Below are 12,523 nucleotides of genomic sequence, written 5' to 3' on the forward strand. Positions count from 1 at the left end.
CCTTTTCACCAAAAAAACATCTCATAAAGTCATATATGATTCAAGTTATTAACCAAATATTAATCAGGAAAACAAAGACAGTCGCATTTAAGTGAAAAATAAACATAAACATGTATGTTAGTAACTATAGATAGAGTAACATTCCATGAAAAATAAAGTGCCATACAATGATCATATTGCTCTTGGAGGTTTCTCTAGCAGTGCAGAAAAGTAGACCTCATCTTTTGATTTAGGAGAAATAGCCCACTTGTGTTTCTTGTACCTCAATTGCAGAAACATGTACATGAAATCATCCAAATCCTTTCGATTACAGAAGAACCGGTCAATCCATAACAATCCGCCGGGCCTCAGAATTCGATCCCAATCAAACAGGATGAAATCCAGCAACTGCAGGTCAATCCAGCCATCTAGAAACCCAGTGGTATGAATCAAGTCCATTGTGTTATCAAAGAATGGTAGGCGTTGATTCAATGTCACATACAATGGAACCAAACCTCTCAGTGCAATCATCTCATTGAAAGGAGCCCCAAGATTAAGAGCAGTAGAGACTACTGTAACATTATTTTCTCTCATTCTTGCAGCAAAAGTTCCTGTACCAAAACCAAAGTCAAGACCAATCCTTATCTCCCCAGGCTTACTAGCCAAGACATCTTTGATCAGAAAATCAACAGGAAGTGAGCTATTGGTAACCCATTTAAGCTTTTCCTTCTCCATTTCAAAACACCCAGTACACTTGGAATAACCCCTCTTGGGGTTACTGCTTGATAAGCACTTGAAGTTCCTGCACTGATAATTGCTCCACCTCACATTTCTATCATCTGGCAATTTCCATAGAGACTCATTGATTGGGTAAGGCTTCTGGTAGACCTTGGAAGCCCTTGTCAGGCACCGCCTCCGGGGCAAAGGATCACAACCATTAAGCATCAGCTTCTGTGCTAAGTTCCAATCGTCGTTACAATAAGACCCAATGTCATAGTTCATGTACTCTTCCAACTCTTTCTTGTATAACACACATGCATGTCCAATGGTATTGTATATCCTCTCTGTTCCATATATATTAATCTTCCCAACTCTACTCTCCTTTGGGGTTATATACTTCCTTATCTCTTCAATCACAAAAGTGTTAATCAAAGGCTCCTCTTTCATTGTTGAGTTTTTAATACCTTCAGGTTTAGGCAACCGAATCAGTCTCAGAGAAATGTGAGCAATATAAAGAGGCCTGATTACTTCCTCCTCCAGATACTTCTTGTACTCCAATTTTGTAATATTAGTTGTATGCAAGGCCTCTTTGTTCTTCTCCATTTGCTGCACAGCCGACTCAAGCTTTTCTTGTAAACTTTCCAATTTATTTAGCACTTCCCCTACTCGATCTGACAGAGCTTTTAAGTCGAACCCTTCATATGCATCTTTCACCCCATAATAATGTCGGCATATGTCTTCATTGTGCAGGAAAAACCCGGCAGAGTAGAACTTGAAGAGACTAGACATGCTGACAATTATAACAAGCCCTCCCAATACAATCTGAAGCCAACCCATTATCCTAGCCAATCTACATTTGGGAAGGCATGACCTCTTCATCATGAATAAAGCACTACACTTGAGCTTTCCTTCTAACCAAGCACTAATTCTGTCCTTTCTTTTCTCAGTTTTTCAACCTGGTCAGAAAACGAATTCTTAGTGATCATGTAATGAACTGAATATAATAACTAAAAGTCAGTACAAGCCACACTCCAACTTACACATCTACAATAACAAATATATGATTTAGTAAGTCGAGCATTTCAGTCTCATATGCTGTAAAAATCAGAATATTAAAAACCCAAGATTCAAAAACTTTTCACATATTTTTTCAATTCGACAAGAACTAAGACAAGAACAGAGAAAATGAAGCTGAAAGTGAACTAATCTGTATATCTCATACAACATGAATCAGGATGAAGCCTTTATTTTTTGTGAGCAGGATGAAGTCTATTTCACAACAATTAGAAAGAGAATGAATTAGTTGTAATTCCACCACTTCATTCCCAGAAACCAAAACAGCACTAACTCAAGTTTAAAACTTAAGAATTTTCTTTCTTTTCCTTGATGTTTCCAGCAGCCAAACAAAAGCTAACAAAAGAAAAATAGGCAAATGAAGCTGAAAACGAACTACTTCAACCAAAACTGAACGTTAATTACCTGAATTTAAGCATACCCAGTAAAGGGAACTCCAGGAACATGCATTAAAGTGAAGCCAAATCGACCTTCCTTTGCACAAACTTAACATATAGTCCAAACTCTCCCACCCACAAAAACCCAAAAAAGAAAAAGAAAAAGAAAAAACAAATGAATCTTGCAGTAATACTTCAAAAACACTTCAAAGCTTACTCTGACACACTTCCCAATTGAGCATTTCAGTTGACCCGACCCACCATTTCGTAATCCTTAAGCTTACTTACTAAACTAACTCACTGAATTTCACAAAATTCATGGAATATTTTATTCTCTTTCAATCAATTAATTAATAAAGCAGCAAGCACGAATCTCCATGAAGAATATATATAATTAAGTCGTAAATCTTTTACACAATTATTTGTTAAATATTATCATTGTTTAATTTATTAAAGGGGTTGACTGTGCAAGTGTGAAGCTCAAATAACGGTGACCACTGCCCAATTGGATGGTGGTGGGTCGGGTCAACCCGATAATCCTTTGAGAATAGGCCTCATTTCCATGGAGGACAAAACCAAGCCCCAAAATGCAGGAGTGGAAGAGGAACACTATGTCGTTTGCTCACATGTACTGTCGTGTGCTGGCAATTTGGAATCCTGTCTGTAGGACTGCATCATTGCAGCTGTCGTGTGACCAAACAATAAGTACACCACCGAAGCTGTCGTTTTATATATAGTAAACGACACTATTACAGCGCTATGGGCCTATGGCTTTTTCTTTCTTTCTGGACAATTGGGCCTAAATTAATGGCCTATGGCTGATTGAGAATTTGAGACCATATCCAAGTCTTAGGTATGACGTGTAATTCTCTGTTTAAATTAAAAACTTATTTATATTTAGCAAACTTACTTTTTAGGCTTAATATTCTCTATTTCTTTAATAAATAGATCATATTCACAATATGATATGAAAAAGGCATCTTCTAGTTCTCATTGATCATGCACTTGCAGTGACATTGGTTTTCAGTCAAATATCAACATTTTGAGATGGTTGTCAGAAAAAATGTGACCTTGATAACCTTCTCCAAATATTTCAAATTTGCCTATTTGGTATTATAGTGTGTCACCACCAAAATATCATGTAATTGCCAACACATGATCCAGTCAATAAGATGGACTTTTTGCATGTAAAATTACTCCATTTTTACACCAATCAGTAATCATTTTAATACTTGAAATTATACAAAATTTAGTGAAAAACTGTCACTAATATCTAAATATATTTTACATGCACCTTCCTATATATTGGTCTTAATCTCACAGTCCCACTTGCTAAATGGGTACATTACAATAAGATTGACTTATGGTCGTCCCAAAATATTTAATACCCCTCGTGTACCATATAAACATGTCCTTGTGTAATTCGAGAATTTTGTAGGACACCAAAGAGTCCTAATTTGAGTAACTTGTAGGGCACATTACATATAGGTTTCAAATGAATCCCACAAAATACTTGGTAAAATATTTCCCATCTCCGCTAATTTGCTAACAACCTATCCAAGTTGAGTGTTTTACTTGTGGTTTGTGTTTGTAGTATTTTTCTTTTATTTTTTTATGGGTTTTTTTTTTTGTTTTCATGAAAGGTTTATACATGTGATATTGACATTTTTCACTTGTACTAAACTCTTTCAAGACACGAGACAATAATATATATTCTCTCCCTCTCTTAGCCTTCGGTTTATGCAAAGACACTTTGATTTTCCTATTTCCCACTTCTCCTTCCTTCTTTCGTTCCCTTTAACCCCGTAAAATCACTCTTGTACACCAAGGAAAGTTCAACTCTCTTAAACCAGGTACTCTCTCTCTTTCGGTCTCTTAGTTTGTGTGTTTGGTTTTTGTTATTTATTGCTGTACTTTGTTTCGATGTGTTTCATTATATAGTAAAGGTTGGTATTTGGTAATAGATGTGAATCAAAGCTTAACACGAAAACCCATTTGCCCAGGCTTTGTCTTTAACGTGGGTTCTTGACATTTTAAGCTCTCCCATGGAGGTTAGTCAGTACTGAATTCTCTCTCTCAAATACTCCTTTGCACACTGTTTTTGACGTTTATGAGACAACTCTATGCATTGTTCTTATTGTTCGTATATTTTTTGAAGTTTGATATGAGCTAAATTTTGTGGGTTAGTATGAGAATCTGAAATCGAACCTTGGGTTCTAAAAGTTTGGTTTGAGTCCTGCTAGTTTGGTTGCAAATTTGTAATTGCATAAACTTGTCTTAGTTTGGTTGTAATTGCATAGGCTTCTCTGTCTGTGTTTCAGAGAGTGCACTACACGTTTGATTCAGTCATTTCTTTGGTTTTTATTTTTGCAACATAGCTTTGTGTCTACCTTTTAACATGCTTGATAACATTGGTGTTGTATCATATATCAATATGGATCTGGGTCTGTTATCTGATTTTGGTTTGGTGATCTTGAAATTCTCTGATTTTATGTGTTTTTTTCATTCTGGGTCGTTTCTGTTTTGTCCTAGATATCTTTATCTGGGTTTCATTAGTCATCAGCATCTGCATACTTGAGTTTGCGTAAGTTTGAGGAGCAAAGATTGGGGTTCCCATTTATTTGAAAATATATAATTAATGGGTTTTGAATTTAGATGCAGTTTGTGAATTTTATTGGGTGATCAGGATATAGACATTTATTTGTCATATCAGTGGTTGTTTATTGAGCAGCTTCTCTACTTTGTCTGGAAAGAGAGAGCATTTTCCTTCAGTTGTTCATTTCATATTATTTGAATTGTTTGAGGAATTATGTTCTATTTGTTGGCTATTCTAAAAGAGTTGCAAACTAAAGAAATTTAGGGCATATAAAGTCTTGCAGTTTTTGTTGGCCATGAAAAAATCTTGCAGTTATGGTGTATTTGGTTGAAAGAAATTTGTGATACACATTAGCTGTGTGTGTGTGTGTGTGTGTAGGCATGCTGGGGAACATGCATGCAACCTCTTGCAGTTTGGACTGCTTCAGAGAGCATCTTCTATAAGAAACCTGGTGCTTTTCTGGATAAGCTTCTTATGCTTTGGAAGCCACCAATGCAATAATACATAAGCATCTTTAAGAAAGTATGTCCTAACTATGCCAATGATAATGAGTTGTATAAGTTAAAGTTTGGCTGGAATCTTCTAAGATGAAGGTTTAATGCATTTTTCTATTCATTAAGTGTTTGTTCTCATGTTTCTATATACTTTGGCAGATGGAATCAGCTCAGCCAGATCATGTTGGTAATTGCATCAAAGAAACATCTATCGAGCAGTTATTTTATCCAGGTACTCCTGATATAAGCAATATGTTTGGAGATCAACAGGTGAATCCCCGAGTTGGTAATGAGTACCAGGTGGAAATTCCTTCCATGAATATGGAACCTGAGCGGCTTAAGCTTTTGACTAATCCTGCTGATTCAAAATTTGTTGATGTTTCCCATTCCTTTCTAATGGGTTTACCCGTCCCTATTATGTGGATTGATGAAGTTAAAAAAATTGAAGATGAAGGGTCGGAATCTCCAACTAACCCTAATGATGCAGTTAATGCAAAGAGGTCTCTGGAAGCTAGAAACAGCAAAAAGAACCATACTAGATTAAGGGAGAAATCAAAACTCAATGTTGAACCCTTGGAATTTGGGTTGAACCAGGGAGAACAATCAAGAGCAGCAAATGTAGGACCGATGTTAGTGGAAGAAGTGGATTCAAATCAGTTGCTGAGAAGAAATGGCTGTTCTCCAGTTCCCGGTTCATCAAACAACACTTGGAGTGATGCTGAAGTGGATAGTTTTCTTCTTGGCTTATACATTTTTGGGAAGAATTTTTATCAGGTGAAGAGATTTATGGAGCACAAAACCATGGGAGAAATACTGTCATTTTACTATGGGAAGTTTTATAGGTCTGATGCATACCGCAGATGGTCAGATTGTCGGAAAATTAGAAGAAGGAAATGTATTACGGGAGAGAAAATTTTTACAGGGTGGAGGCGACAGGAATTGTTTTCTCGTTTGATTCCTCATCTCCAAGAGGAATTTCAGAATTCTTTGTTGGAGGTACTTCATAATTCACTGCTGTTTAAGTATTTGTGTGAGAAATCTTCTTGTCCTAGAATATAATTTATTGGATCAGGAATGAAATGCAGCGTATATATGCTTATTTCTGTCTCACTAAAATTATACCATCATTTCTATCTACATCTTGCAGTGAGGTCAAGAGGGAACTCTTGTTACTATGCAATATGGGCCAGAATAAACATATTTGTTTTGACAAAATGCATGTCTATACCATTTTGTACTCCCATGATTTCACCACTCCATTGCACCCTTCTTTCTTACTGTTTATACACCTTTTCTTGGTCGTTAAATGGTGATAGGCGAGCATGCTATTCAAAAACAGATTTGACAAGTGATGTATTGCTCTTCACCAGTTCAATAGTACTCTGATAATAGTAATAGTAATAGTAATAAGATTGACTTTCTGTTGCTACAAGTCAGATGCATAATATTCCATGGCTTGGTCTGAGAACGTTGATTCACTTACAATATATCCTGAGCTCAGATTTAGAACGTCTGTTGTTTTTGTTTTCCTTTTTGAAAATGTATTTCCCTCCATTTACTACGTGTAGGCCTTGTATGCATGTTGCCAGATATACTTTAATCTATTTGAGAGGTAAATGCTATGTCTCTTACTTCTCATTTCCCATGTGATCTGTTAGCAGGGCTATAAGTCATTTGCTGAGGGAAAAACTTCACTAGAAGAATATGTCTCCTCTTTAAAGTCTATTGTTGGCATTCATGTACTTGTGGAAGCTATAGGAATTGGGAAAGGGAAAGAAGATCTCACAGGCTTTGCCATGGAGCCTGTAAAGAACAATCAAGAGTTTCCAGTTTGTTCAAAAGTACCAACCGGCAAAGCTGTGTGTTCTCTTACATCCAGTGAAGTAGTGAAGCTTTTGACTGGAGGATTTCGTCTGAGCAAAGGTCGATGTAATGATATTTTTTGGGAGGCTGTTTGGCCACGTTTGCTAGCAAATGGATGGCACTCTGAGCAACCTAAGAATCGGGGTTATGTCAGTTCCAAAAATTATCTGGTTTTTCTTATGCCTGGCATAAAGAAGTTCTCAAGAAGAAAACTGATAAAGGGAGATCACTATTTTGATTCTATTAGTGATGTTTTGAACAAAGTGGCATCTGAACCAGAACTTATTCGGCTTGAAGATGAAGAAGATCCTAATGGGAGCTGGAATGAAGAAGGTGGATGGGTTCCAGAGGTGACATCAGACCAGGATGATCCATCTTCTTATCAACGCCATTGCTACCTCAAACCCCGAGTCTCTGCTAGTAATCCAGACCATATGAAATTCACTGTTGTCGATACCAGTTTGGCCTATGGAGGAAAATCATGTGGTATAGTGGAACTGAGATACTCACCAGTTGAATTCAAAATGAATTCAAAACAAACCATTTGCTCAAGAGAAAATGAAGGGTATGCTTCTGAGGATAAACTGAATGGGTGTGAGAATCGTACTGCTAAAATGCTCTTGAACACTAAAAACAAAATGGCCAAGCACTTTAAGGGTATATCTAATAGTGGTGGTCTAAATCATAAGAGGTTCACAGTCATTGACACCAGTCTAGTCCATGGAGGAAAATCATCAAAAGTGAGAGGACTGAGATGCTCACCAGCAGTAGTTACAAGTGTTCCCAAGTCGACTGGTATTTTGCGAGAAACTGAAAGAAACTCCTCTGAGGATTTACAGGGCAAGCATAAGCTTGATGCTCCTGATATTTCATTTAATGGTGAAGTGAATAACTACAATGCCAACTGCCATAAGGATACATCTGATATTGGTGGTACAAACCAAATGGATACAACAAATAACTCAGATACTGCAGAAAAAGTGGACAGCCACCAGGATCAGAAAACCAGCATGTCTGATGACAAGCAGCCAAAGAGGACTATATTACATCAATTCAGCCGGAGAGCAAAATCTAGCCATTCAAATTCTAAAGGTCCTTCCATTAAACGTCGAAAATTAACTGCTTGTGCTAAGGCAGAAACAAGTTGCATCATAAAAAATTGCTCACATGGTTTGGAGTCAGAGCAAGTGGGACTCCTTGGCACATTGAATTCACTAGATGCAGGCAAGCTTGTTGTTTCTCTAGTGGGTCCTCAAGAAAAAGAATCATCAATTACTTCTCTGGCTGAAGGTAGTCCTGAAGAGGAGAGGAGTTTGGAAACTATCAGTGAGAATTGTTTTGGTGTGCACATATCTCATGGGAAAAATGAGAAACATCAAAACCAAGCATCCTCTAGCCTGAACCTACTACCTCAGGATTTTCAGGACACTAGAAATGATGAACAATTTGTTGTGGTCGGACGGGAAACAAATGCAGATAGTTCATGCTTTCCATCTAGTGGAATGAAGCTTGTTCAGGACACCTTGAAAACCTCTAACATGAATTCTAGGAGACAAAGCACAAGAAACCGGCCACTAACCGTTAGAGCATTGGAAGCACTTGCAGATGGGTTCTTAAGTGTTAAAAGGAGACAAAAAAGCACAGAAGTTTACATGAGGGAAAACTCATTTTCAAGTCCCTCCCGCAAGGCCCGCAGCAGAGGCAAAGTAACTTCAAGTCATGCTGAAACTGTTACTGGAGTTGTGGCTTCGAAGGAAGAAATGGAGATAGATGAAGCTTGTAACATTAACAAAGATACAGTTAGCAAACCTCTTGATCAAATTGGAGAAAAGTGGCTCACTAGCTACTAGGGATCTTTAAAGACTCATGTTATCTTGAAGTTTTGGTTTTTAAAGAATTAATCGTTCACTTGAAAAGTGGGTTTCAAAACTGCCAAAGCAGTAACTGTCAGTGTTCCCAGATGGCACTGCAATATATCAAGATGGAACGTATTTGGAACAGAAGAAAATTGTCAAAAGCTCAATGATAAATTGGGTGCAATGAGATGGGGTGTTTGCATCAACGCCCATTGTAATTTCTTATAAGGTGATGAAGGCTAGGGGAATTTGAGAGCACTTTCTATGGCTGTTCATCGGTTTATAAGGGATTACTGGGGAAGCTACGGAAGCACCAACATTCAAACTCACCTGAGCTACGGATGACTGTTTCAAGGGGTCACTTGCAGTTCAAGTTTCTTCCTACTGTTTAGTTAGTGAGTTTAAATAATTAGTAAGGTCTAATGCGATGAATAAACTTCAATTTCTTTTGATTTCTTAAGATCTCACCACTTTGTCGTGGATGATATATTGATTTTATGGTATATTCTAATAGCATTCTGCTCCCATGCTTGAACAACTGAAGAAGCAACACAAAAGATGATCCGAAGCTGGTTTCGATGTCCTTTGTGTTTGCTTGTTTCAGCAGGTTTTGCATTTATTTTCTTTTGGGCTCGAGTAGACTTTAAGGGCCTAATACACCTCCCAACTAAGCTTGGTCCGTCCTCCATACATAGGCCTTACTAGGTTGAAACTTGAAACGCAATTCTTAGTTGACCCATTGACCATTTCCAATTTTCCATAATCTAGTTGGTTTGGGGGGGGGGGGGGGGGCTATTCAGACCACCCAAAATCACTGAGTTGACCACCCCTCAAATTTTTGTCCCCTTTTTGCCCATTTTGCCCCTGCATTAAAAAAAAACACATTTTCAATTTTGGCTGGCCACCCCTCCCCGCTGCTGGCGCAACCCCACCGCCGGCGCGACCCCACCCCTCCCCTTCGCCAGTCGACCCCACCCCTCCCCATGGCCGGCGCGACCCACCCACCCTCGACTCCCTTCTCTCTCTCTCTTCCCTCTCTCTGCCTCCCTCCCTCACCGGACCACCATGGGTGGCCGGCGCGACCTCATAGATGGGGAGGGGTGGGGTTGCGCCGGCCACCCATGGTGGTCCGGTGAGGGAGGGAGGCAGAGAGAGGGAAGATCGGGGTGAGTGGGTGGGTCGCACTGGCGATGGGAAGGGGTGGGGTCGACCGGCAAAGGGGAATGGTGGGGTCACGCCGGCGGTGGGGAGGGGGTGGGGTTGCGCCGGCGGCGGGGAGGGGTGGTCGGCCAAAATTGAAAAACTGAGTTTTTTTTTTTATGCAGGGGCAAAAATTTGAGGGGTGGTCTGAATAGCCTCCCCCCCCCCAATCTAGTTGCTGGCAAAAGAATTTTCTGTAAAATAAGTTGTATCCTCTAACCGGAAAAAAAAAATAAAAAAAGTTGTACCCACTAACCATGACATGAGATTGAGATTTCCTTCCTGCTGGATTTGCAAACCCTAGTTCAACTGGCCTACAGGCTCTTTCTTTTGCAGTTTCCTTAAAGAAAGTGATGGATCAGATTTAAAAAAAATAATAAAAAAAAAAAATGGTGAAGGATGAGCTTCCCTTTTCCCTGGAAATTTCCTGCAATCATGTGACACATGTTTTTTTTTTTTTGAACTTTTTATTTTAGAAAAATTGTTGGAATTGGGGAAGGATATTTCTTTCATCTTTGGCCTCACCTTTAGGCGCCAAGAATTAAACAAGCTAAACAACTTATTTATTTACAAATAAGGGAATTAGAAAATCAAAATCAATCAACATCAACATTTTGATTTTGAATTTTTCCGGGGGTCCATTTTTGGAAATATCGAGATTTTAGAATGGAATCATCAATCCATACCAAAATTAAAAAAAATTTGGCGTTTACTCTAAGAACAAAGTTGTCAACATTTCGACGAAAGTTCAAGGAGGAGAGGATCTGATCTATTATTGTTGCGAATCAAGTGATTGACAAAATGACACCCATCTATATATGTAAATGGTTCTTGTAAGTAACTTCACTTTGGGCCCCCATGTGTTGCCCCCATGTGTTTTTCGTAAATATGTCAACGTTAATATATACTTGAAATCGTTTACAAGAGATAAAGATTTGTGACTCTGGTGATTAGAAATATTCACTTCTACACTTGATATTTGAGTTTAGAACTCCTTTCTCCCGATATATAAAATAAAAATAAAAAAATATTTTGCAACATATCATTATATTGTTTTTTTCTCCTCTAATTGTCGGCAAGATAAACTTGTGGCTAAATAGATGCCAACATAATTTTTTTTCCTTTTTGGCTGATGCCAATATATAATTATTTAATTTGTAAGAAAATGCATTACATTGTAGTTTTATTTTAATTATTTTTTCGGTCAAATATAGATTTGTTGAGAGTTATTGTCATATCTTTTAACCCATTACACCATTGATCGTCGCACATTTAATACAAGTTTATCTGAAATTTATTTTAATTTAATAAGTTTACAATATAAGATATCAAACATTATTGTAATATAAATGTATAGTCTATTTATACCAACCATTATCTAAATTAAAATGAAAACCTTTTTAGGCTTTTGAAGGCACCCACTTTCTAATTCATCCCATACTGAGACAACAAAATCTTGGGCTCTGTTTTGAAAGTAGCTTTCCAACTATTATTGTCTCGATCGCATGATAACAAGTAAAGGGCCAGAAAGCACATCCATTTTTGCTTTTGGAAAGAAAGGGTTATCCCAAAACCTCATTCCAATTTATACACAAAGTGTGTACAGCTTTGTAATCACCTACCAACCATTCCAAGTACCTAAGCTTGGCTAGGGCACATTTCCATCATCAAATTTCTTATACGGGTCTCCAATAATTCAAGGTCTATATATTTAGTTGGCCAAAAAAGAAAGAGGTCTATATATTTTAGCTTAATTTAAACTTTTGTTTTTGGTCTTTGAAATAAAAAGGGCGGTGAGCAATTTGAATGCTCAAGGAGTACGTACAATATATGTGATTGACTTCACTGATAATAGCTAGGAGTCTTATCTCAATTACTTTTTACTTTTACTTTTATCTAATTATGAGCTAGCTAGCCCATGAATCATGATTAACGATTGATAGATTGATCTTTTTGGATCGCTTCTCACTTATGGTAAATTACCTATGAATTCATGATCTATTTACCTTTTGCCTCAATCATTGCAGATCAATCTTGACATGGGCAATATGATCGATATATGCATCGAGTAAGGACCGTAAGGTAAACGCATGCCTCGATTAATTGTACATAAATTCTACAATACCGACGGGTATTGATATTAAGAGTTTATTTTCTACATATATACTCAAAAAATATTATAAATTCATCATAAATGTTCTAATATTACGAGTTTCCGACTCCCATCACGTGTAACATATATAGGTGTTAAGGAATAATTTAGGGTTAAAATTAGGAATAAAAAACTGCTTTTAAAATGAAATTTTGATGAGTTAGGGTCTTTGGTTATAAGTTTAGAAATGTTTTTTATTTCGAAATAATGGG

At 37.5% G+C, this 12,523-nt stretch overlaps 2 protein-coding genes across 4 annotated transcripts; one reads left to right on the forward strand and one right to left on the reverse strand.

Moving 5' to 3' along the window:
- Nucleotides 1-150: 150 nt before the first annotated feature.
- Nucleotides 151-2,233, reverse strand: LOC147281034 (S-adenosyl-L-methionine-dependent methyltransferase). Its single transcript, XM_086249124.1, has 2 exons — nucleotides 2,179-2,233; nucleotides 151-1,655 (listed from the first exon to the last, which is right to left on the reverse strand). Exon 2 carries the CDS (start codon nucleotides 1,579-1,581, stop codon nucleotides 172-174), a length of 1,410 nt encoding a protein of 469 aa, XP_086105250.1. The 5' UTR covers nucleotides 1,582-1,655; nucleotides 2,179-2,233; the 3' UTR covers nucleotides 151-171.
- A 1,684-nt stretch (nucleotides 2,234-3,917) lies between these two features.
- Nucleotides 3,918-9,484, forward strand: LOC147281035 (uncharacterized). Of its 3 annotated transcripts, none has more exons than XM_086247447.1 (5): nucleotides 3,918-4,003; nucleotides 4,115-4,201; nucleotides 5,125-5,268; nucleotides 5,400-6,236; nucleotides 6,899-9,484. In XM_086247447.1, the coding sequence occupies exons 4-5, from the start codon at nucleotides 5,400-5,402 to the stop codon at nucleotides 8,951-8,953; spliced, it is 2,892 nt and encodes a 963-aa protein (XP_086103573.1). In that variant the 5' UTR covers nucleotides 3,918-4,003; nucleotides 4,115-4,201; nucleotides 5,125-5,268; the 3' UTR covers nucleotides 8,954-9,484. The 3 variants fall into 3 exon arrangements, with proteins under 3 accessions (XP_086103573.1, XP_086103574.1, XP_086103572.1); XM_086247448.1 differs by having other exon boundaries at nucleotides 3,946-4,003; nucleotides 4,154-4,201; XM_086247446.1 differs by lacking the exon at nucleotides 5,125-5,268 and having other exon boundaries at nucleotides 3,952-4,003; nucleotides 4,154-4,201; nucleotides 6,902-9,484.
- Nucleotides 9,485-12,523: the final 3,039 nt, after the last annotated feature.

Source organism: Dryas octopetala, chromosome 6 (assembly GCF_963921425.1).
Source record: "Dryas octopetala chromosome 6, drDryOcto1.1, whole genome shotgun sequence".
Classification (NCBI taxonomy): Eukaryota; Viridiplantae; Streptophyta; class Magnoliopsida; order Rosales; family Rosaceae; genus Dryas; species Dryas octopetala.